This window comes from Camelus bactrianus, chromosome 22 (genome assembly GCF_048773025.1).
Source record: "Camelus bactrianus isolate YW-2024 breed Bactrian camel chromosome 22, ASM4877302v1, whole genome shotgun sequence".
NCBI classification, from domain to species: domain Eukaryota; kingdom Metazoa; phylum Chordata; class Mammalia; order Artiodactyla; family Camelidae; genus Camelus; species Camelus bactrianus.
The window spans coordinates 19,788,373-19,812,826 of record NC_133560.1 but is presented as its reverse complement, the minus strand read 5'-3'; the positions used below and the strand labels follow the sequence as shown (position 1 = coordinate 19,812,826).

The window sequence follows — 24,454 nt, the reverse complement described above, 5'->3', positions numbered from 1 at the left end:
CACCCTCCAGCCTCATCTACCAAATATGCTTGTACTTTTACTTCCACCCCTTTGGCAGAGGGTGGGGGGCTTCTCCACTAGGGTACCCGGTGGGTAGGGGGCCAAGGGGAGCAGAAGAGGCAGATCCCCTTGCTCCCAGGCCAGGATCCCATAGCAAGGGTAACCAGCCCGTCGCTGCCCCTCTGGACTTTGTTTCCCTTCCAATATCCGCAACTCTGGGATTCCCGCTGTCCCAGAGGGTAGTTACATTCCTGGCACAAAAGGGTTAAGTCCTCTTGCACTTTACAACCAATGGCTGCGCGCAGCGCCTTCGCGGCGTCTCCTGATTGGTGGGCACGCAGGGTGGGCGGGAGGAGAGGGTAGGCTCCCTCTGCCCAGGGACGCACTTAAAAGTGGCCCCACTGCGCATCAGATCACCTCCGCCATGAGCCGCGCAGCTGGTCCAGACCTAGCGGAGGCCTCAGAGGAGCGGCGTTTCCTCAGGTCAGCCGGGGAGGGGGACGGGAGGCAGGAGCACGACTGGAAGAGGGCCTGGAGGGCCTGGGGGGCCAGAGGTAGTAGATCAGAGGCAGAGGCATGGCCAGGATGGGGGGTCGGGGAGAATCCCAGGCCCATCCTGCCTTTTGCTGGAGAGACTAATCCTGCTCCTGCCAGCACCTCTGAAGCAGCGTTTCCAGGGAGACAGCATCTGCAGCAGGCCCGCCCCTCATGAATAATTCATCAGCAACACTGGCCGCACCCCCATCACCCCACTGCCCAACCAGGGCCCACATCCCCTTTCCATCTCTTCCAGGGACCCTGGAGCCTGTGCCCCTGGTCCTCCATCTGGAAAGAGCTCAGCTCTTTTAGCTCTTCAAATTCTCACACCCTCCTTGGTAGTCCACTGCTACTAATCTCTTGTCCAGAGAAGAAAACAGGCCTGGGGAGGGAAGCCACTGGCTGAGCTAGGGTGATACTTAAATACGTGGAGCACATGCGAGCAGGTGGATGAATTTGGGACCCGGAACTAGTGGCTGTGGTTGTGCCTTCCACCTTGTCCTGAGTCCTCCTGTGTCCTCCTCTAAACCCATGTGACATGGGACCCCAAGCAGGGCTGTAGACCTCACAGCAAACTAGATACATCCAATAGCCCCTGCTGTGGCCACCTGCCCACTGTCCACTCAGCCCCTCTTCTCAAGGCAGATACTGTGCAGTGACTGGCTAATGTCCAGACTCAGCCTTGAGACCCAGCACATCCTAGGCAGGGGGAAGAAAATATTCTAGAAGCTGGAGCTGTGACTCTTCACCTAGGGTTCAGGGGCTGGGGGGGCCTCAAACGCCAACTAAGGAGCGATGAGGTGCTGTGTCGTGGGTAGGAGAGGAACACGGGGAGAGGAGGCTGAGGTTGGATACATAATGGGGAGCAGGCAGGTACAGTGAGGAATATTCTCTGAATGCTGAGGATCTATGAGAAGGTTTGGGCTGGGGGTGGTGAAATCTGGTGTTCAAGTTTTCAAAGCCCTTGCAGCTCATGTTGAGTTTCGGGGGTGTGAGACTGCAGTAGGCAGCCGGGTGAGCAATGATGGAGGGCTGGTGGGCAGAGGCATGAGGGTGGAGAGAAGCAGGTGGAGCTGAGAAAGCAGCAAGTGTCACACACAGGCAGCCAGGCCTCAATCAGAGCTTCACCTCCAAAAGAGCCCCCTCCCGGAACATTTTGCCAGCATCAGGCCCAGTTGTCTTTGAAACCCAGTCACCTCAGCCCTCAGGGCTGGTGGGCAGATCATGGGGCCTCACAGCTCCTCTCCTCCAGGGACTGAGGATGGGAGAAGCAAGAGGCAACCTCACAAACTGAGCACTGCTCCCCAGTCCTGCAACAGTGCTGCCCTGTCCCGCTCCCCGCCCTGAGCAGCTGCTGTCCCCACACCCTAGGCTCCTAAGCCTGGCCCTTCTGCTGCCTGTGGAGTTACAGTTTTCACTCCAGTGACCGGTAAGGCAGGAAGATAATGTTCCAAGTGGAGGCCAGAGGCCAACAAAGCTTTGGAGCAGAGGAAGAGGAGGAGGAAGGGACGATCCTCTCCCAGCCCTCCTGTGGGGGCAGCAGCTAGAGCTGTCACAAGATGAAGATGGAGGAATGAGCCACATTCCCGAAGCACCTTCGATGTCATTCCTGGAGCTGGGCTGGCCTGCCCTGGAAGCGCTCTTCGTCTGGCCCCACCATGAGCTCCTTTTCCCCACCTGGTCCTTCAACCTCCTGCAACATCAGCTGCAGACAAGCAGGGGGTTGAATCTGGCTCTGCTCGCTGGAGTGACAAGGCATGTCACCTTGGCCTAAGCCTCCATCTCCTGCATTGATGTGGGACCCAGAAGTGTCTTTCTGACCAAATTTCTCAGCCTCGCTCACTCTGCTCTAGCAACACCAGCCTCTCTTTTGTCCCTTGAACCTGCTGAGTCCATTTCTACCATAGGGCCTTGACTTTCACTGTTCTTGCCACCTGGATTACCTCCCACAGCGCTCTAGGACAGCTCCTCCAGGAAGCCCTCCCTGACTCCCCATCCTACAGCAGCCCTCGCTTCCCACCTCCACCCCGCCTCTGCCCGGCCTGGTCACACCACAAAATTGGCCAAGGTTGTGGTCTCCTGCTCGCAGAATTGAAAAAAGGAACCTCAAGTTTCATCCCAACAAACCTCTGCCACCTGTAGGACTGCCTCTGCTTTGCTCACACCCCATCCATGGCTCTGGAGACCAACACCAGGGGTGGAAGGCTCAATTTGCCAACTTGCTGCGTGACTCTGGGCAAGCCATTTTGTTTCTCTGAGTTGCATGTTTTTCCAGCAGTTCTGGGCCTGGTCTTTTTTTTTTTTTTTTTTTTTATCATCATCATCATCATCATTATTACACTCTAGTATGTGCTGAGCTGGGGGCAGGTGGCTGTTCCCCAAGTGGAAGGGGTCTTGCCTAGGTGAAGCTGGCATCAGGCCACAGGCCCTGCCCAGCTACTCCAACCCCTGATTCTGGAGTGAGGAACATCTTCTGATCCTCAGTGCCAGCTCTTCCTTTCTTAAGCCCCCTAGCCCATGCCCCTTGGAAGGCTCCTAAGCCAGGGCCAGCTTGGGCCCTGCCCTTAGAAGGGCCCGATATTTGGTTTAATGCTCTCCCATCACCATCTTAAAATTCTTAATAACTTTTGATCAAGGGGCCTCAAATTTGCATTTTGCACTGGGCCTCAAAAATTATCTAGCCTGTTCTGCCTTCACTTTTGCAAAAGAGGAAGCAAGGCTCAGAGATGAGGCGGACCTCAGTCACTCAGCCACTTGGCTCCATCTCTCTGGCCACAATTATTTAAATTTTATCATTGCCCCTGAAGAGAGGTCCCCAAATGGGTCCCCTAGCGGCAGGTCCCTCATCCACCTCCCTCAGTGAGCCATCAAACTCCTCTGCAGCCTTTAAAACCCACCTCCCCTGGATTCCCCTAGTCCAGTATGCCCCCTCTAGTGTCCTGGAGCTCGCTCAGTGGTTTCCACTGCCTGAAATCCACACATCGCCCCCATCAATTAAGTCCTTCATGCTCCATTTCCCTTTCTGGGTTCCTCCCGCCTTGCGGGCTGGGGGCGTCTGGATCAGGCTTGATTTCCCAATGCTTCAGGGCAGCAGGACCAACCTGCGCCCCCTTGCGCTTCCTCTACCACCAGGGGGCTCCCGCGCCTCAGGCTCGTGCTCAAAAACTCCAAGGTCTGCGCGGGTTTCCATTCAACGGAGCTCAAGCTGGACGAGGAAACTGACGGCGGGTCTTCGGCTCGGGGCTCGGGGGTGAGGGGCTTCAAGGCCTGGATCGGAACATTGGTGGCACATCTCTGGCTCCATCTGAGTCTTTGTCTCTATGTCCTTCTCTCGATCTCTGTGTTACTGAGTATCTCTCACCACTCTGACCCTCAGCACGGCGGAGGCAGCCGCCCTGGAGCGGGAGCTGCTGGAGGATTATCGCTTTGGGCGGCAGCAGCTGGTGGAGTGGTGCGGCCATGCTAGTGCGGTGGCTGTGACCAAGGTACCTGACCCCTGACCCTTAACCTTGACCCCTTCCAGATGGGTAGCCCACCAGAGCAGAGGTCTAGCTGCATGACCCCCATGGCTAGGATGGTCATTTTTACCCTCAAGAAGCCCCTCTTTGGGGCCACCCCAACTCATCACTCAGATGGGGAAACTGAGGTCCAGAGAGGATCACCACTGGGCCAGGCCAGTGAGGGTCAGTGATGTCAGTGAGGGTGAGGACAGAGTTGGGGTCCCTGGGGATGTGGAGGCCACCACAGAGATCAGTCTGGTACCCTTGAGACATGACCACCCGCCCCTGCCGCCTCCTGGGTCTTGGGCACAGGGGACGTTAGCTCCTGAAGTCTGAGCACCCCCAAACAACTCCCTGCCACAGGTAGGGGAACTGAGACCCAGAGGTGAGGAGGGGTCTGCACACTGCCCCAGAGTGTAGGAAGCAGAGCTATGTCCAGCTCTGGAGCAAACCTCCAGGCCTGGAGGTTCCTGCAAGAGACGGGAGTGTAATAGCATTGAAGATACTAGTATCCAGTGTTGCCAAACCATGCAGGGCCTCAGTTTCCTCTTCTGAAGAAAGGATAAGCTGACACCAATTAGTAAACACAAATGCCTTAGAAAAGTGCCTGATCAAGTCAGGGCTCCAGCTTGTAATCCCTTTCCTCCTCTTCTCCTTCTTCCTTTTCTGATCCGTAGTCAGATGCACTATCCATTGTGCCACTGGTCCCCCTCCTTCCTTTTCTTACTACCACTGTGTACTTGAAAAAAAAAAACAACCCTCAATATCTTTCTTTATGTGGACTCAATTTTTTTTTAACTTAAATGTTCCTATTTCCAAGTGAAACATCCTGAGCGCGATGCTCAAAGGAGAGGAAAATGATGAAAATCCAAGCCACAAAAGCAAACTCAGTGTAGTAAACTCTTGCCTGGCTGCTGGTGACCAGCTGTCTGGTTTTTGCACTGAAAGCTTTGTCTGTCCAGAGGCTCTTCAGTCCTAGCCAGCCGGACAGTGTCACTCTCCCTGACTTGGTCTCGAGTCTGGGGCTCTGAGCATGGTGTGGTGGGGTCATAGGTACGATCAGGGTGGGTCAGGACCTTGCTGAAACCTTGGGGTGGAGACTCAAAAAGGAAATAACTTTCCCTCTGTGTGGTTAAAGGTTAGAGTATAGTTGGAGCCACCCTGGGCCTGGGAGAGGCCCCATGAGCCTGTTGGAGCCATTTTTCCTCCCATTTGATAGAAATGAACTGAGGCTGGGGGAAGGAGAGCAAGCTGGGGACCACGCAGAGAGTCAGGGTAGGGCTGAGACTCTTAGCTTCTGCGTTAAAGAGACAGACAGAGACACAGAGTCTGAGAGATACAGAGACCGAGAGAAAGAGAGACACAGAAGTGAAGACAGAGACACAGAGAGTCTGAGAGACAGAAAAAGGCAGGGAGGTGAAGACAGAGGCCAATGGAGAGGGACAGACGGAGACAGGGCACGGCGGGTTGGAAAAACACCCCCCTCCCCTGTCCCCCAACTTTGGGGCCTCCGGGAGGGACCGAGGCCTGGAAACATGGGCGGGGGAGGGGCAGCCACTGCAGTGGAAAAAGGTGGAAGAATGTCTGCAACTCGGGCCGAGAATAAACAAACCGCACTCCAGGCGCAAGCAGTGGCAGGAGGCACGTTTTTCTGCTCCTGCTTGGCAGAGCCTGAGGCAAGGACTCTGTGACTCCAGCAAGGAAACTGAGGCCTCTCTCGGCCCTGCTCCTTACCCATAGTGTCTCTCCTCCTGTCCTGCCCCCTCGTCTCCAGGCCCAAGCCCTATTCCTCTCTCTACTCCTGGCCTCAGTTTCACCACTGGAGTGAGGAGAGGTTCCAAGCGCCATGCTTTTGCGTTTGCTGTGCCCCTGCCAGGTGTTCCCTTTGCCTGCTGTCTCCCGGAAGCAGAGGACAGTGCTGGTGGTGTGCGGCCCAGAGCAGAATGGGGCAGTGGGGCTGGTTTGTGCCCGGCACCTGCGGGTGTTTGTGAGTAGCAAGGGTTCTCTCAGTCTCCCAGGGTCACATCCCCACCCCATCCCTGCATCCTTGTTGTTGTTGTTTGTTTGTTTGTTTTATGAGGGGAAGTAATTAGGTTTGTTTGTTTGTTTATTTATTTATATTTGGAGGAGGAGCTGAAGATTGATCCCAGGACCTCGTGCATGCTAAGCATGTGCTCTACCACTTGAGCTATATCCTCCCCTCTCATCTTAATGTCTTGATAGTGTCCCAGGGGGAGGTTGAGGCTGGACAGGTTACAGAATATGCCCAGTGCTTGCTCCAGCCAGGGTCTGCTGCCTGGTACCCAGATCTGGGCTCAGAGGCTCAGTGGGGACCCTGGGAGGGCTCCCAGTGCTGACCCCTTCCCGCTTCCCCCAGGAGTACGAACCAACAATCTTCTACCCTACACGCTCCCTGGACCCACTGCACCGGGACCTGACTACTCAGTGTGAGAAGATGGACATCCCCTTCCTGTCCTATCTGCCCATGGAGGTCAGCTCGGGTGGCAACTAGGGGGGAGGTAGGGGATAGTACCCCAGGCTGCCTCCTGACCCTGCCTGCCATCCCAGGTCCAGCTCATCAACAACGCCTACGGGCTGGTGGTGGATGCCGTGCTGGGCCCCGGTGTGGAGCCAGGCGAGGTCGGGGGCCCCTGCACGCGTGCCCTGGCCACACTCAAGCTACTGTCCATCCCCCTTGTGAGCCTGGACATTCCCTCAGGCATGCCAGGTGGAGGGGGGTGTTTCAGGGCCCTGGGGGGCTTGGGTGGAGGCACCCTGTACCCTGCTTCTGGTGGTCCCAGCCTGTCTGCCCACTCTGAGCCTTAGTATTCCCAGTGTGAATGGATCCTGCACTCTGGGTGAGGCTGAGGGTCACATCTATCCTTTGGATGGGGAATATCCAGGCTGGCACCCAGGTAACCCTCATTCCCCTCCCCTCAACACCCAGCACCGTGTGCCTGCTGCCCATCCTGGCCCGGTTGCCTGGGCAGACGTGAGCTCACTCGGCAAAGGCCTCACCCATCCTGGCCGCCGCCCCATGCCTGTTGGAGCCATTAGGCAACAGGCAGATGGAACAAACAGCCGCTGGCCAGCCAGACCCTCTATGGGGGTGACCAGACTCAGGGAGGTCCTCTGGCTTACAAGACCCCAGGGTCATACCAGCAGGATGCCACAGAGCTGGGGTTGGTACCCAAGGGAGGAGTGGGCTCCTTGGTCTGAGGAGGGGAAGCTGCAGGCTCATGTCTGAACAGGTAGCCTAGGACAGTGAAGGTTGCCCTGTTAGGTCAGAAGGGGTTATTAGGGGCCCCTAGTCTGAGGGTGGAGGCTAGTATCAGAGAAAGAAGGATTAAAGTCAGAGGGAGGTAGCTTTTAGTTAGTGGCCCAAGACAGGTCAGAGGCAGGAGAGAAGGCAAGGCCCCTAGTCTAAAGGAGGAGGTTCATTTGAGAAATGGCAGAGGCTGTGGCCCAATGATGGGGAGGCTTGCCTGAGAATGGAGACAAGTCTATCCTCTGAGTGGAGAGTGGGGATCTGGTCAGAGGGAGGAGGCTGGCCGGGAAGTCTGGGTGGAAAAAGGCTAGTCTAAGTGGAAGAGCTCAGGATTGATAGGGAGGGATATATGAGGACAGACATCAGTCAGAAGGCAGAGGCACGGGTCTGGCTGGGAAAGGGTAGCAGGTGGAAATGGTGTCGTCTGAAGACAGAGGCTGAGTCAGATGGAGGAGGAAGATTGGGTAGCAGCGATGGGAGCAGAGGCAGAAAAGTATGAGGGCAGAGGCTCTGGTCAGAGGACGGGAGAAACGAGGAGGAGGAGAAACTGGTCTGAGGGCAGAGGCTCCGTTTTATGGGAGACAGGTCTGACCAAGACGCATGTGTCAGAGCAGTCTGTGTCTGACGGGGAAGGGCTTCAGAACTCTTGTCTGAGGGCGAGCACCCCTCCTAGCTCCTGATCCCCCTTCCCATCCTTCCTCCTTCAGGCTGGGACCCAGAGACCGGCGGCGACGCCGAGGACGGGCTCCGGCCCGACGTGCTCGTGTCGCTCGCGGCGCCCAAGCGCTGCGCCGGCCGCTTCTCCGGGCGCCACCACTTCGTGGCCGGCAGGTTCGTGCCCGATGACGTGCGCCGAAAGTTCGCTCTGCGCCTGCCGGGCTACACGGGCACCGACTGCGTCGCGGCGCTTTGACTCCCCCCGCCCCGCGCCCACGCGGCTTGGACACGCGCCAATAAACAGACGTACCACCAACAACTTGTCTGAGCCTCCTCTGTGAGCAGGGTCTGCCGCGGGGGTGGGCAAACTCGAGGAGGAACCCACCAGCTCCCTGGTGGCCCAAGGCGGGAGGGATGGAGGGTAGAGTAAAATGGGACTTCCCGCTGGCCTACGAGAAAACTCGAGCCAGAAGGATGGAAGGCAGAATCAGGGTGGGATTTCTAGCTTGTTCGGGGATGTAAAGCCAATAGAATAAAAGTTAGACTCGATGGAGGATTTCTAGCCGCCTTAAAGGGCGGCCTAAACCATGAAGGTTTGGATAGCTTTAGGCTTCATTCCAAGAGGCACTTCTCGTAGGCTGCTTGGGACCCCACGTGGAGAATGGTAGGTGGGCTAAGGAAGGGACTTCCAGCCGGCGACGAGGGGACGCAGGCCAGCCTGAGGGCGGAGGTACAGCCGGACGCACCGAAGGGGGCGACTCAGAGAGGTGTCACCTCGGGCCAGGGAGCCTTGCTCGGACGGGGCGTGGCCTGGACGGGGCGTGGCCTGCGGTTGCGTCCCTCCCCCATCCTCAGCCCCAGCAGCCGCCAGACCCGCGGGAGTCCGACCCGAGTGCGCAGCGGAGCCGGGACCCTCCCTCTGACTTTTGGACCCGGTCATGGCGTCACTGCCGACACTGCTCTGCCTCTGTGTTGCCGCCGCGCACCTGGCGGGGGCCCGAGGTGAGGCTCCCCCAGACCCCAGACCAGCCCCCTAGGCGCCCGATCGTCTTGCAGAAGGCCTGGCAGGCAGCCGCGTCTGGAGACAGAACCAAGGGAACCCACTCGCTTCCCCAGGCCTGCATCCCCTTTGCCAGCCCCGGGGGTGGATTGAGGGGGGCAACGGAGAGAAGGAGCCCTGGGACCACCTGGGGCAGGAGCGGACCTCATCTGCTCTCTTTCCACGTCCAAGGGATGATAGGGGCATCTGGAGTGTGAATATGAACTTGGGGCTCCTCTGGGTTCTCGGGACTTCGAGGTGTCCATCTCAGTCACAGATTTGATCCTGAATCACCTGGTTCTGGTCCTGGTCCTAGGATGAAGGGATCATAGCTGTCCCCTCTCACCTAACTCCTCCCTTTCTTACACACACACGTACACCCCACTCAGAAGAGAAATTCCCATCTCTGAATCACTCAGTGGAGTGGGAACTGGGCCCATTTCTCAGATGAGGAGACTGAGACTCCAAGAGGAAAGGGACTTGTCTGAGGTCATTGCCCAGCCCAGCTATCTCAGATAACTCAAGGCCAAAGAAGCTAGGCTAGATTCCAAGGACTTCCCGCTGGCAGCTTGGGCCCCAAGTGATGGGATACAAGGTAGACAGAGGGAGAGACTTCCAGCCAGCAAACAGATGAAGAGGAATTCTGATCAACATGAGGAATTCAGATTACAGCCAGCTGAACTCAGCGATTGAACACACTTGGAGGAAACTGGGTCTATGGGAGCAGAATGGACACAGACTTCCCCAACCCATGGAGTCGGGGCTGTGTCAGAGGGAGGGCTGGGGATCTGGGAGACTGGGGGTGGGAGGGCGGGGGTCATAGGGAGGCTTCCTGGAGGAAAGTGGGCTGTAGTTCTTTGGGGCAACCAGAGCTGGATTCTGGCCTCTCCCCTGTGAAATGGGGATGATCATGGAAGCACCTTGTATAACAGAAGCTCACAGAATTTCCCATCAGGGCTCTTTCTTCCCCCAACTCCTCACCCCTTCCCCAGGCACCACCACAGAGGAGCCCACAGTGACTGTGTGGGGCCTTGAAGGTTCATCATTGCGCCCTGGCCAGCCCTCGCCAGCCCTGGAGGACTGGGAAGGTGAGTCAGCTAGGATCTGAGTCCTGGTTCTGCTGTGGACTCTGGCTGAGCTCTGGCTGGTGGGGACACAAGCTAGGTTGAAGAGCCCAGGATGGCCACAGTCCCTGGGCATGCCAGCCCCTGGAAGTGGTGCCCCAAGAGGTCTGTTTTAGGAGCGAGAGGTGAGAATCAGACTGTTTGTCCAGGAGGAAACCAGGGTAGGATGGGGTGGGGTGGGAGGTGGGACAACCCACCTAGTTCAGGCAGGGAAGCAGGAGTTCTGGAACCTGAGTCTCTAGCTTCCCAGCTAGGAAGGTTCTATTTGACTTGCTCTTGAATTAGAAGAGGAGTGAGCACCCCCTGGGGGATTGATGGAAGCAGAAGCTAACCTTTCTACCCTATGGCTTCTATGAAACAGAGGTAGCCTGATGTGTTCAGTGGGCAGCGAGCAAGATCCCACCTGGCCCTGAAGAGAGGGCTGCCAGGCAGCGGAAGGGCTGGTCTCGGGCCCAGCTTCTCGTGCTGCCTTTATATCCCCCCTCACCTCAGGAGTTCTGAACTCTGAGGGTAGGGGTTGGTAAGACAGTGGCAAGACCTCAGCGTGTACTCATGGGCCAGTTCAGGAGTCCAATCTCCCTTGATCCCTTTACATCTCCTTCTGCTCTCAAGGGCCCTGGATCTGGGCGGGCTGGGCAAGCCCCTGCAGTTTTGTGGGGAGGGAGGCCCGGCTTAAACAGCAGGTTAGGCCCTTACCATATAGATGGATGTGGGCAGGCCGCAGCCAGGGCCCCTGCATGCATTGATGGGGCCCGACCGACTGCGGCCCGGGTCCCAGCCATGCGGTGCCCGCAGAGGCCAGCGAGTGGACATCCTGGTTCAACGTTGACCACCCGGGGGGCGACGGAGACTTCGAGAGCCTGGCTGCGATCCGCTTCTATTACGGGCCGGCGCGCGTGTGCCCGCGGCCGCTGGCGCTGGAGGCGCGCACCACGGACTGGGCCCTGCCATCAGCTGTCGGCGAGCGCGTGCACTTGAACCCCACGCGCGGTTTCTGGTGCCTCAACCGCGAGCAGCCTCGGGGCCGCAGCTGCTCCAACTACCACGTGCGCTTCCGCTGCCCGCTCGGTGAGGGCGGGGCTCAGGGAGCGACGGGGACGGGCCATAGGTGGATAAGGCCTGACTGGGTGGTGCTGGGGAAGGGGCAGGGACGTGCGGATGTGGGCGTGGCTAGGATAAGGTGGCGTCCTTTAGGAGCAAGGCCCCAGGAGAGGGCGGGACCCGACAGGGGAGGAGCTGTGGAAGGAGGGGCTGGGAATGGCGGAGGCCCAGGTCCGGGTCAGGAAGGGGCCCCCAGGAACGTATCTCGCTCTCGCTGCCCTCATTTGCTCATCTATGACAGATCCGTTTGTGGGGGCGTGTTTTCATCCCCAGAAGTGTGTGAGCCGCAGGGAGAACAGCAGGGCTTATCTTGGCGGGGGCGGGGCGGTACCTCAACCGCACATTCGACTGGTGCGCCTGGGGGACCACTGATGTAGGAAATGGGCAGGACTTCTGTCTGGAGTACCGGCCCTCGGATGCTCGCGACAGAAGCGTCCTCCAGTCCCACGTTGTCACCAGATTTCCAGGAGGTGCTGTTCCTGGGGTGGGCGGCCAGCTGACCCCTCCATCCCTGCCCTCTCCGCAGAGGCCAAGTGGGGCGCGTGGGGTCCGTGGGGTCCCTGTTCGGGAAGCTGCGGGCCTGGCCGTCGCTTACGCCGCCGCCGCTGCCCAAGCCCCGCTGGGGATGCGTGTCCTGGGCGTCCCTTGGAGGCGCAGAAATGTGTGAGGCCTCAGTGTCCAGGTAAGAGGGGCGGGCCCTGGAGGAGAGGATTGGGTTATAGGCGGGGCCTAGGTGTAGGGGCGGGGCTGGTTGAGAGGAATACTTAGAGGAGCTAGTTGGGGTGGAGCCTGATGGGGAGGTGCCTGGAAGGAGGAGGCTGAGCCAGGGTGGAGGGGCAGCGCCTGGAGGGCGGGAACTTGCACCTCATGGAGACTGGCTTTTCCTTCCCTCCTGGGCCCTGAAGGACCATTGGTAAACGTGTGTATCTGGACGGGTGGACCCCATGGGGGTCGTGTCCAGGCACGGGCAGATCTGAGAGGTCGCTTCCTCTGTGTGCATGGCGGAGTGTATAGATGTCTTGGTGGACGTGGACAAACACAGAAGCTGGCTCACACACTCGGGGTGCACACACGCGTGGCATTCACAGGCCCCGCCCGTCCCCCACGCCCACGCGGACACGCGCTTACACCCTGGCAGACACGATGCCCAGGCCCTCCCAGGGCCAGACACCAGGCCAGCCAGGAGGCGACTGGAAATTCCAATCAGGCCTGGGCTCCACAAACACGGTCTGGACACTGCCCCAACCGAGCCCGCGGCAGGGTGGGGGAGCACGGTGGCCAATGGGGTGGTGGGGTCCCCACCCTACCCTGCTTGGCTCTGCCTTCTCTGTGCCTCTGCCCTGAAGTTTCCAGTGGAATTTTCCATTTTATGGAAAAACCGCAGGATTGGGACAGGAGGGAGATGTTCTGGGCCCAAGACCCAGCCCCCTACTGGGCCCCCAGCCCCTGCCTGAACACTTTCTCTCTGATGGAAGGAGACTCTCTGCCCTGTGAGACGCCTCTCCTCCAGGGCATCTTCTTCACACTGGGACCCTAGTTCCCTCCCCTTGGCCCAGCACTGACCACTGAGTCCCATGACCCCCTCACAATAAGGGCTGCTACAAGCAGGTCCATGCTGAGGACTCTGAGGGGCACAAAGTGGGGAGGATGTCTGGGTACCTTTGAGGAGTGACTGATCAAGAGGAAAGCCCTCCCTAGGAGGGGGTCAAGAGTCTCCTCTGCCTCCCTGTGTCCCCACAGGGTGTGGTCCCAACACCTGTGGGTGCCCCGACCACATCCTTCTGGGGTCGGTGGTCACCCCATCTGGGCGTCCGCTGCCAGGAGCCAGGGTCTCCCTGAGAGACTGGCCTGGCGTCGTGGCCACTAGCGATGCTCAGGGAACCTTCCGGATGCCTGGAGTCTGTGCCAGCAGCCGAGCCAACGTCAGTGCCCAAATGGATGGCTTCTCTGCAGGCGTGGCCCAGGCCCAGACTAACAGCTCCCTATCTGCTGTGGTCACTGTTGTCCTTGATAAGTTGGGTAAGTGCCTCAAGCCGGAGGGATGGGGGTGCTGAGGAACTGGGGAGGAAATTCTGGGTGACACCAAGCACTTGGGATGATGTGATGCAGAGTGAGGTCGATGGGGTGAGAAATAAGATGTAATGGTCATTGGAGAAGACTCGAGGTGAGACGTAGAGTTGCAGAGGGAAGCATTAAGACTAAGCATTAGGAGCACAGCCTCCAGCAGATGTGGGGTGAACTTGAGTTGGGGGAGACTCATCAGAAAAGGCCCAAGTGAAATAGGACATTACTGTAAGGGAAAGGATGGAGCCCTGCTCTTGGGGAGGGTTGTTGGGAGAAGCTGGGATGGGGCAGGGCTGTGACCTTTGCTGCCTCTGCTCCCAGAGAAACCCTATCTGGTGAAGCACCCCGAGTCCCGAGTGCGAGAGGTTGGCCAGAATGTGACCTTCTGCTGCAAAGCTTCAGGCACCCCCATGCCCAAGAAATACTCCTGGTGAGTGACCTGCCCCATGCTCAGGAGAGTTGTGCCTAGCTTTAGGGTTGGACTGGACTTCCCAGAGCTGCTCTGCAACCTCCTGTGTTGTATATGGGGTGGGACAGAGACAGCCCCTCCCTTGTGCCAAGGGCACCCATTGTATTGTTCATTCACCATCCAGGTTCCACAATGGGACCCTGCTGGACAGGCGAACGCACAGGTATGGGGCCCACCTGGAGCTGCATGGGCTTCACCCAGACCAGGCAGGCACCTACCACTGCAAAGCGTGGAATGACGCGGGGGCCGTGCGCTCGGGTACCGCCCGGCTCACTGTGCTTGGTGAGCATCTTCAGCACACCCTTCCCCCAACCCTGAGCAAGCCCTGACACCAAACTGAGCCCTATGTCCAGCTAAAACTCAACCTCAAATGGAGCCCCAACTTCAGACTGATCTCTGACCTGCTCAGACTGATTCCAGACCCCCACTGAGCCCTCAGTTTGAGCCTTTGACCCCAAACCAGGCCCCAACCTTGGCCTTGATGGAGCTCTCCCCTTTACCCTGATCTGGCTGATTTCTTGCTCCACAGTCCCAGGCCAGCCAGCCTGCAACCCCCAGCCCCGAGAACACTTGATCAAGCTTCCAGATGAGTGCACTCAGCCAGGCGGCAGCCCTGCCTACCTGGATGTAGGCCTCTGCCCTGACACCCTCTGCCCCAGCCCTGCAGGCTCGGGCCCCCGCTGTGGGGATACAGGCTCCCGCTGCTGCTCCGTGCGCCGCCTGGAGAGCAGGAAGATCCACTGCTCTGGCTCTCTCCTCCCAGTCAAGATAGTGGCTGAGTGTGGCTGCCAGAAATGTCTGCCCCCTCGGGGGCTGGTCCGGGGACGTGTGGTGGCAGCTGACTCCAGGGAGCCCTTGCGCTTTGCCCAGATCCTCCTGGGCCGGGAGCCCATTGGCTTCACATCCTACCAGGGCGACTTCACCATCGAGGTGCCACCTTCCACCCAGAGGCTGGTGATTACTTTTGTGGACCCCAGGGGCCAGTTCGTGGACACTGTCAGGGTCCTGCCTTTTGACCCTCGAGGTGCTGGCGTGTACCACGAGGTCAAGGCCATGCGCAAGAAAGCCCCTGTCATCTTAGATGCCAGCCAGAGCAATACAATATCCCTTGGGGAGCTGGAAGACGAGGACCCCTTAGGTGAGCTGGTCATCCCGCCGGGAGCCTTCCGCAGAGCCGACGGTGAACCCTACTCTGGGCCTGTGGAGGCCCGGGTGACGTTCGTGGACCCTCGAGATCTTACCTCAGCGGCCGCGGCCCCCAGTGACCTACGCTTCGTGGACAGTGACGGGGAGCTGGCCCCACTGCGCACCTACGGCATGTTCTCCGTTGACCTCCGTGCCGCTGGCTCCGGGGAGCAGCTGCAGACTGGGCCGGTGGCCGTGCGCGTGGCCGCCAGCCAGATCCGAATGGCCGGTCACGTGGAGGCCCTGAAGCTGTGGTCACTGAACCCCGACACGGGCTTGTGGGAAGAGGAGAGCGGCTTCCAGCGTGAAAGGTCGGCCGCCCCGCGGTTCCGCCGGGAGGAGCGGGTCTTCCTGGTGGGCAACGTGGAGATACGGGAGCGGCGTCTGTTCAACCTGGACGTGCCCGAGCGCCGCCGCTGCTTCGTCAAGGTGCGCGCCTACGCCAACGACAAGTTCACCCCCAATGAGCAGGTGGAGGGTGTGGTAGTCACTCTGGTCAACCTGGAGCCTGCCCCCGGCTACTCGGCCAATCCCCGCTCCTGGGGCCGCTTCGACAGCGCCGTCACCGGCCCTAACGGCGCCTGCCTCCCCGCCTTCTGCGATGCCGACCGGCCGGATGCCTACACCGCCCTGGTCACCGCCACCCTGGGCGGGGAGGAGCTGGAGCCCGCCCCGTCCCGGCCCCGCCCCCTCGCGGCCACCGTGGGCGTAACCCAGCCCTACCTGGACAGGCTGGGTTACCGCCGTACCGACCACGATGACCCCTCCTTCAAACGCAATGGCTTCCGCATCAACCTGGCCAAACCCAGGTCGGGCGACCCCGCCGAGGCCAACGGCCCCGTGTACCCGTGGCGCAGCCTGCGGGAGTGCCAGGAGGCCCCGGTGACCGCCAGCCACTTCCGCTTCTCTCGCGTGGAGGCTGACAAATATGAGTACAACGTGGTCCCCTTCCGCGAGGGCGCGCCGGCCTCCTGGACTGGAGATCTCCTGTCTTGGTGGCCCAACCCGCAGGAATTCCGGGCCTGCTTCCTTAAGGTGAAGATCCAGGGCCCCCAGGAGTACATGGTCCGCTCCCACAACGCAGGGGGCAGCCACCCGCGAACCCAGGGCCAGCTCTATGGGCTTCGGGATGCGCGCAGTGTCCAAGACCCTGAGCGCCCTAGCACATCTGCCGCCTGTGTGGAATTCAAGTGCAGCGGGATGCTGTTCGACCAGCGTCAGGTGGACAGGACGCTGGTGACCATCATGCCCCAGGGCAGCTGCCGGCGTGTGGCCGTCAACGGACTCCTGCAGGATTACTTGACCAGGCACCCCCCATCCCCACCAGCCGATGACCTGTCTGCCTTCTCCATGCTGGCCCCGCTGGACCCTCTGGGTCACAATTACGGTGTCTATACAGTCACTGACCAGAGCCCACGGCTGGCCAAGGAGATCGCCATTGGCCGCTGCTTTGATGGCTCTTCTGATGGCTTCTCCAGGGAGATGAAGGCCGACGCTGGCACAGCTGTTACCTTTCAGTGCCGGGAGCCACCAGCGGGCCGGCCCAGCCTCTTCCAGAGACTGCTGGAGTCCCCATCGACAGCGCTTGGTGACATCCGCAGGGAGATGGGCGAGGTGGCCCGGGCACAGGCCCGAGCCTCGGGTCCCCTCCGCACCCGCCGAGGCAGGGCCCAGCAGTGACCTGGGCCCCAGCCTTGCTCCTCTGCCTTGCTCCAGACTCCTCTGTCCCTGGGAAGTCTCACCCCTTGCTTCTCCAGACGCTTGTTCTCTCTTCAGGTTTCTGGGTACCCCCTTCCCCTGCCCAGATTCAGAGTAGGGCCTAATGGTGGAAATGCCAGGCAGGTGATTGTTGCTGTGTGACATGAAATGGAGTTCATCCCGTGTGGGAGCCAACATCCTGGGCAGACTGTCAGGACAGGTGTCTGAGGCCCCAAGAGAATCTTTCCCAGCTCACATTCTGGCTCTGATTTCATGTGTATTTTGACCCTGATTTCAGAGAGTCTGCCCCTTTAGATTTCTGCACTGAACTAAGTGCTTTATTGGGTCCAATGCCCTGAGCTCTGTTCTTGGGGTTATTTATTGAAACAAAGCCTGAAGGGCTGGTCACAGGTGTGAGTGGGGAGTCTGGGTGTGGCCCATTGAAGGTCTAGGGAAGGGGCTTCTTGGCTCTGGGGCTGGGAGGCATAATTCTCACATGTTTGGTGCTTGGAGATTCCCCAGGGGGTTCGGCGCAAGGAATCAATTAAAGATGCTTCATTTCCAACTCATGGTGTCAGTTTTAGGGAGAGAAGGACAGAGGCTGGGGCTGCCAGATCCAGACACCTTAGGCACCTTGGCAGGCAGGATCAGGCCTGAAACACACACGGACATGAGTATGTAAGTGGCACGGAGGCCCCCTTGAGGCCACGGAGACGCCTCAGGCAGGCATGTGGGCCCCAACCGCTGCCCAAAGTGTGTCTGTGACACGTGTGCACAGAGCCGAGTCATGAGTGGCCTGAGCCTGTGCAGCCCTGACCGCTGAACATAGCAGCAGCTGCTGCCCTGGCCTTCTCCTCCTCGCCTGGCTGTGGTCAGTGGCTCCCACCTGGCCACAGGCCCATGGGCTACAGTGGTCAGGGAGGGGCCCTGGCAGGAGCGCTTGCCCCAGGAGGCAGGAATTGAGGCCGCCCTGGACTTCCTCAGCTGGGGTCACAGCGGCCCTGCCCGGGGTCCCCCACCCAACTGAGGCTGGGCCACGCCTTGACCACACAGTGACTGGGCTGCCCAAGACCATGGTCCTGAACCCTCTGACCTCACTAGGCTCCTCAGTCTGGAGGTGCAGAACCATCGCATGCTTGCACTCTGTGCATGGCCAGGCGAGTTCTCCTGGCACCTCATGGGACAGGTGCTGTTCTGACCACACCCCCACTTTCCAGACTGAGAAATCGAGGTCCTAAAAGGAGAGGCGAAGAGCTGCCTGGGCCCTGGAGTGAATCCCGGCAGGAGCAGGGGCTCCCTGGATGGCCCAGCAGTCTCCTCAAGAACATGCCCTAGACTCCATTGGCCTGGAGACGTCAGCCCCTCGAAGCCATTGATGTGGCATTTCTGGGGGCCTGAGGTGGGGAGCATGGTGCTTGGCTGATTGCCCTGGGGAGAGGGTGATGGCAAGGATTTGAAGTGCGGGGTGTTCCCTTAGCCCAGCGCATGCTCAGGCCTCCTGCACACCTACCTGCCCGCCTACTTCCCCTGCTACCAGCTATCTGCCCTGCCCGCTCGCCTGCCCACCCCTAGCCCTCCCGTCCACCTTACCATGTGCCTGCTCAGCATTTAGAGGACAGCATTAAGTTTCAGCTCTGTGCCAACAATGGTGGCCCAGAGAAGGCCTTGGTGGGGAGAGTGGCTCACAGACAGACCCCGACATGCCTGTGGGGTTCATGCTCTGCCCATCGGAAGAACTCTCCAGTGGACAACCTCCAACCTCTCCAGCCCTCACGCCTTTACTCAGGCCATGACTTTCATGGGAACACCTTCCCCTGCCTAGGCGGCAGCATTAAGGGTCTGGAGGGTCTGGGAGAATCTGGCAAACCCGAGGGTACCAACCCATCTATGAGGGTGGCCCTCAGGGCTCTGCTTGGAGTCAAGGTTTGGAAGCCCCGGGTGCCGGCACCCCAGTCTCTCCTTGGATAGGCCGTGTTGGACAAGAGAGGGAAGAAAGCTTTGAGGCCCCTGGGAGCCAGGGACATGAGTATTTATCCAGACTTACTGTGTCTACCCCAAGCTGACAGGGAGGCTCAGAGAGGTAGGCCCCCACCAAGGCCGTGCAGACCCTGGGCCTGCCTACTGGGGTCCTGAGGAGCCACAGGAGTCGGAGGGGGTGTGCGTGGGGGGGGGGGCTTCCCCCTGCAGCCAGTAGGAGAGGCTGGCTTCTAGGCTGAGTGTGATGAGGTGTCAAGCCCTGCTGCCAAATACCTTTCATTGAGAGAGTGTTGGGGCCGTGGCCACTGCCAGGTCTAGGGCGGCTGAATTTGGGGCAGGCTGCTGGCACCCTGGTTCCCTAGGGCAGAGCAGGGGTGATGGGTGTTATCTGCAAGCCCCCTCCTCAACTGCTGTGGTTTGACGAGGCGTGAGAAGGGACTCCTAGAGGGAAGTGGGCCAGGGAGACTGTTCCAAGCAGAGGGCACAGCCCAAGAAAATGTTTGGCACAGGGCAGGGGCTGTTGCCCCAGTGACTCCCCATCCCTGCTGATGACTCTTCAAGAGGGCAGCACTTGGCCCCAATATTCAGATGAAGAAACTGAGTCTCCAAGAGAAGGAAGCCACGACTCTGAGCTGACAGCCTGATGCTTCTGGATGCTGCCTTGTGACCCCGTTCTAGCCTCTGAGCCAGGAGTCCCGCCCCCTCCCTCCTGGGGCGTTGGCCTCCTGGTAAATCCATTGCTCTCCCTCCAAAATTGTGGCTGCCAGACCATACCCCATCAGCCTTGGGCATGGGGGGCATGTGGCCCCCCCTGGAGACCCCAGCTCCAGCCACCCTAGGGTCAGCTCAGGGCATAAGGAGGCCCTTGGTCTCGCCCACGGCATTTTAGACTTATAATTTTAGAACCAGGGGTTCTTAAAATTCCTAGTACTGTGAGTGGGAGAAAAATCTTGGAACAGTGCTAAAATCAAGAGCATCTTCAACCCACAGAATCCAAGAGGAGGAAGATAAAAATGAACACGCATTGAGCACTGACTGGATACAAAGACTTCTCTGTCTCCCGCCAAAACCTAACTCAGTTTGAGGGCATTTAATGTATATTTATTGTCTTGGGGCCCAAATATGCTTTTAGGGAGGATGATTTTTCACACATACACACATCCATTTCATAGCTGAAGGGACTTGCCCAGGGTCACACAGCAAATGGAGACACCATGTACTGAAGGGAAGGACAGTGTTTCCCAGAGAAGGGGATATAGGCATGGGGTCTTGAAGGATGTGTAGGAGTTTGCCAGGTTGGCAAAGTAGGAAGGGCATACCAGGCAGCTGGAAATGTATAGGTGAAGGCTGAGGAGGGAAACTTCAAGCAGGCACAAAGAGCAGCAGCAGAAGGGAAACATATAGGGGAGATGAACAGGGCCTTGAATGCCAGCGAGGAGCTGAAGAGTCTCCAGTGGGTGATTGGGAGCCACAGAAGGTGCTGGAGCAGGGATAAGTCACACAATTTCTCATAACAAAGACTCCTCTGCTGGATTCAGCTTGTTGGAAACTATTTCTTTTATGGAACTAGGGTCTGCTCCCTCCCACATGGCAGCTCTTGCAGGGTCCAAACCGGCAGCCCAGCGCCCCCTCTCCTCCAGCTGCCTCCTGTCCTGGCTGAACGTTGCTGGCTCCTCCATCGGGGCCTCGTGGCCCTGGCGCGGCCACCCACCACTTCCCCGGCCCCGTCTGTCTCCCTCATCAGCCCTCAGAGTTGGGTATGACCCAGGCGCAGACCCCAAAGACTGGAGCCAGCCTGGCGGAGAGACCTGGCTTCAGTAGGGTGGGGGGAATGCTTGCATTTTAATAGTGGAAACAGAGGCGGGGTGCCAGCGGAGAAAGAGCTGGCCAGCTGAACGCTGATGTCCTGCTGCCTGACCCCTCCCACGGCAGGAGCTGAGGCCAGACCCCAAGGCCTAGGGTGATGGGTCTGGGCAGGCAGGAGGGAGGAGACCCCAGGGATAGGGGAGCAACAGACACCGATATTTTGGGATGGATGCAGGGAAACATCCACTGCCCTCCCCAGGGTCACAGCCACTGTGCAGCCAAGCGGATGTGACACACGGAGTCCAGTGTCTTCACCATGGGTCCCGCGGTCACACTGCCCTGGTGACGCCCTGTCCCTGTCATCCCTGGTCAACACTCCCTCCCACACCACAGGCCACCTTCTTGTCACTTATTGGGCTGCACTGCCTCTTAATTGCAGCCCCCGACAAGTCATCCCTTCAAAGTGCATGCAGCTGGATTTGCTGGTCACCCTGGATGCGACAGCCTGTCCAGATGCTGTCCCACCCCTCACAGCTGCCTGGGCAGACACTGTCGCACTGACACACAGGCCTACGGCAGGGTCCTGAGGGGGCGTGGGCAGCCGAGAGCACCTGTGCACAGCAGGGCATCAACACCTATAGTCACTCGTTGTCACCCCCTACTTGGGGACACTCTGGCCTGCAAACGCCCTGACCACCCAAGTCAGGGCCGATTCTAACCTGCCTCAAACCCTCACAATTCAGTCCCTCAAAGGAGACCGGGTGCAGCCAGGTGCATGTGGCACCTCCCACCCTCCAGCAGCCCTGGGGAGGGCGTGGGCTGGGGGTTGGGGGCCCCTCGAGGTCCCAGCTGCTTTTCCTGGGAAGTCCTGAATCCCTTCCTGCTGACTCAGCCCTGGGGGCTGGCTGGCTGGGTGCTGCCAAACCTCAGGTATGTCCTCGAAGGCTGCCTGGCGGGGTTTCCATAAAGGCAGTGGGGGGAGGCCCTCCCCTGGGCCCCAGCCCCTCCTTCATCCCAGATGGAGCTGAGCCATAATGGTGGGTCACAAAACATAGTGCCAGCGTGGTGGAGGCAGAGGCGGAGGCCAGCTGCTCACATCCCCAGTTCTTCCAGGCAGAGGGTCTGTGGACAAATGAGCTTCCAGCCAAGCCAGGCTTCCTCACAGGGGGCACTGCTCAGCCCATGCTCCTTGTCTCGAAAAGATGCCGCTGTCTCGGGTGGTCTAGGGGGAGTTGGCCTGACTGCCCCTCCCGGGGGCCCTGCACAGGGACAGGGACACAAACACACAGATGGCCACACATGGGCTCTCATGTGATGTCTCCATGTAGATCTGTGGGTTCAGATACCCTCCATCCTGCCCAGACTCAGCCCGGAGCCCCCTTCTGAAGAGAGAGGCAGAGCCAGGCCCAGATACCTCAGCCTGTGAGATCAGGCTTGGACCAGCAGGAGGGCCAGTGGCTGAAAAAATCCAGAGGAAGTTCCACAAAGGCTTTCTGGCAGAGAGGACATTTGATACAGGCTTTGAAGAGTGAATAGGAGTTTGCCAATTCAAAATTAGATGTCCAAAGGTCTTGAATGTTGGTTTTAGGATTGACTTTCTGTCTGTGAGAATTTTGAGCAGGGGAGAGACACCGTCAGATTAACTCCAATTCACTATCTCCTCTGGAGAGCCCAGACTCTCCCCTCAAGGAGCTTTTGGTCCGATGCAGGAGGAAGAGCCAGACCCTGGAGGCATAGAAGAGGCCTCAGGTTTGTGAAGCACCTGCTAGGCATTGGGTTGGATCCTGTCAACAACCTTTTAGGTAGGTTCTATTATTATCTCTAGCTTACAGCTGGGGAAAGCAAGGCTGAGAGAGAGAAATAGCTTGCCCAGGGTTCCGCATGGAAGCAAGGCTGTTCACAAGCACCCATGGCTTCTGATGTGCAATTGTGGCTGCTGACCTGGTCCCAAGTTGACCCTAAAATTTGAAGGTCAGCATTTATTGGGGCTCCAAGAAGTCAGCTTTGCCAAGGGTCGTGTCTTTATATCTGGGGTCCCGGCCCAGGAGGAAGGTCTCTGCTTATGGGACACACAAGCTCTCCTGGGCCTCCTCAGCGAGATCATGTCTCTCCCTTATTCTTTGTCATTGGCTGCTGAGTAGTTTTAATGAGCGGCTTCTAAGCAGAGGGATGTCTGAGCAGGAGGCTGGGGGTGCTTCTCCAGACCTTCTGGGAGGCCAAGGCCAAAGGCCCGCCGTCTGGCCCAGCTGAACACAAACACTTGGAAATGGCCGACCCGACGGAATCTAGGTTGTGGTCGGGCTGTGGCTGAAGAAGCCACTGGAAAAACACGCAGTCCACGGGGCCAGGCCCAACTTACGTTTTACCAGGCAGGAGTGGCCTGCCCGGCGCCTGGAGTGGAGGAATGTTCATTCTCTAGCTGCTTGGAACCTGCTGTCTCTGACCAGGAGATCCAGCTGCTGAGTGGTGCCACCCTTGGTCTCCTGTAGTCAGGCTGTGACCTGCCTCCTAATAAGTCCTTGGAGAATTAGGCCTCTTGGCTTGGGCCCTGGCCCAGATGCTGTTGGAGACTTCTTGTCTGCTTGCATGCCCCTAGCCACGGGGAGCTCACCACTTCACAGCTGTCATACCTGGAAGCTAGGAGCCTATAATTGGACCCATTTCCCACAGAAAGCTCTGGCTTCCTTAAGAACATGGAGGGGAGGTCACTAAAGCCTAGGCTCCCCTCACCCCACACCCCTCTGTGGGTCCAGCCCTCTCCTGGGTCTTTAGACCTTTTCCATGAACTTTGGATTCAGGGTGTTCTGAGTGGACCCAAGTGTCTCTTCCCAGAATGTTCTCCTTTCCCCCATGGCCACATTTCAGCACTGATCTGTCTGTGTACCTGCCTGAGCCACAGGCTGGGCAGGTGGCTTACACATCCATTGAGCACATACTGGATGCTGGAGCACTTTACAGGCATCTCTTCACTGACCCCTCCCAGTGAGGCTGTTCCTATCATTGCTCTCTTTACAGATGGGGAAACTGAGGCTTAGGGGGTTTACTTGGCATTCTGGGGTAGCAGGGGCAGATTCTGGAAGTAGGATCCATCTCCTGCTAGCACCAGGAGAGGAGCCTGGTGACCTTGTCTTTGGGGCTGGGGCGGCCCCTGGAGGCCAAAGCAGGGGGTGCAACCTGAGCCACAGGGGCCGGCCTGAGAGTCCTGGGCATCTCACAGGCTCTGGTCACGCCCCTGCTCACACACCCTCCACAGTTCTCATGATCCCTGTCAGTGGGGGCAGGGGTTTGAAGTGAACCCTTGCTGGGTCACCACAGAGACCTCTGAGCACAAAATTCAGCCTCTTGTGTCAAACCCAGGCCCTTCCCCCAGTAGCCCCATGGCCTCAGTTTCCCTAGCGTGGGATGGAACTGACAACAGCCTCTGCGTCTTCAGGTCTTGGTGCAGTAGATGCTCAGTAACGGCAATCATGACCCTCAGTAACATGCAAGAGAGGGGCAGGGGTTGCAGCTGGGCTGTCCCAGGCAGCCCCAACTCCCCTCCCTCAGCAACTGCCACCCATCAGGGCTTTGCAGTGGTACTGGATGGGGGAGATTAAAACCCCCCAAAGCACCTAAATCAGGGGCTCAATTTCTCCACTTGAGTCTGAGGGCCTCCAGACTTCCCCTAGGGCTCTGGGGTGGCTGGTCCTGAAATGCCTCCTGGAGTCTCGGGAAACAAACATCTTTCCTAGGGTTTACTAGGGTTTGGGGCCTCACTGGAACTGGCAGGTGCAAGTGCAGGAGTTTCAGGGGAGGGGGCGGGACCAGAATCGGGGGCGTGACCGAAGTCCCTAAGGGGTGGAGCCAGGGCTGGGGAGGGGCCAGATGAGGAGAAGGGCTGTAGAAAGGGTCAAGAATCTGAGTGTCGCTCGGAGGTTCCAGGAAGTGGATGGGTCAGGTGAGAGGTAGGGTCCAGAAGGACCGAGAATACGTGGCTGCCTGGTCTCCTGATTCTGCCCCGTCCCAGGAGAGATGGCGAAATTAAGCCAG

General features: G+C 58.8%; 2 protein-coding genes across 7 annotated transcripts; both read left to right on the top strand.

The window, feature by feature from the left end:
- The first annotated feature begins 40 nt into the window (after nucleotides 1-40).
- On the top strand, nucleotides 41-8,318 carry YJEFN3 (YjeF N-terminal domain containing 3). 4 transcript variants are annotated; one of them, XM_074350337.1, is made up of 7 exons: nucleotides 41-483; nucleotides 3,914-4,022; nucleotides 5,914-6,024; nucleotides 6,415-6,528; nucleotides 6,606-6,677; nucleotides 6,985-7,219; nucleotides 8,013-8,281. In XM_074350337.1, the coding sequence occupies exons 1-7, from the start codon at nucleotides 425-427 to the stop codon at nucleotides 8,216-8,218; spliced, it is 906 nt and encodes a 301-aa protein (XP_074206438.1). In that variant the 5' UTR covers nucleotides 41-424; the 3' UTR covers nucleotides 8,219-8,281. The 4 variants fall into 4 exon arrangements, with proteins under 4 accessions (XP_074206438.1, XP_074206439.1, XP_010970513.1 ...); XM_074350338.1 differs by lacking the exon at nucleotides 6,985-7,219 and having other exon boundaries at nucleotides 8,013-8,318; XM_010972211.2 differs by lacking the exon at nucleotides 6,985-7,219 and having other exon boundaries at nucleotides 6,606-6,756.
- A 73-nt stretch (nucleotides 8,319-8,391) lies between these two features.
- CILP2 (cartilage intermediate layer protein 2) lies at nucleotides 8,392-17,200 on the top strand. Of its 3 annotated transcripts, XM_074350334.1 has the most exons (8): nucleotides 8,392-8,964; nucleotides 9,994-10,089; nucleotides 10,921-11,193; nucleotides 11,753-11,908; nucleotides 12,967-13,245; nucleotides 13,612-13,720; nucleotides 13,884-14,041; nucleotides 14,289-17,200. In XM_074350334.1, the coding sequence occupies exons 1-8, from the start codon at nucleotides 8,901-8,903 to the stop codon at nucleotides 16,622-16,624; spliced, it is 3,471 nt and encodes a 1,156-aa protein (XP_074206435.1). In that variant the 5' UTR covers nucleotides 8,392-8,900; the 3' UTR covers nucleotides 16,625-17,200. The 3 variants fall into 3 exon arrangements, with proteins under 3 accessions (XP_074206435.1, XP_074206436.1, XP_045364165.2); XM_074350335.1 differs by lacking the exon at nucleotides 8,392-8,964 and having other exon boundaries at nucleotides 8,997-10,089; nucleotides 13,180-13,245; XM_045508209.2 differs by lacking the exon at nucleotides 8,392-8,964 and having other exon boundaries at nucleotides 8,997-10,089.
- The last annotated feature ends 7,254 nt before the right edge of the window (nucleotides 17,201-24,454 follow it).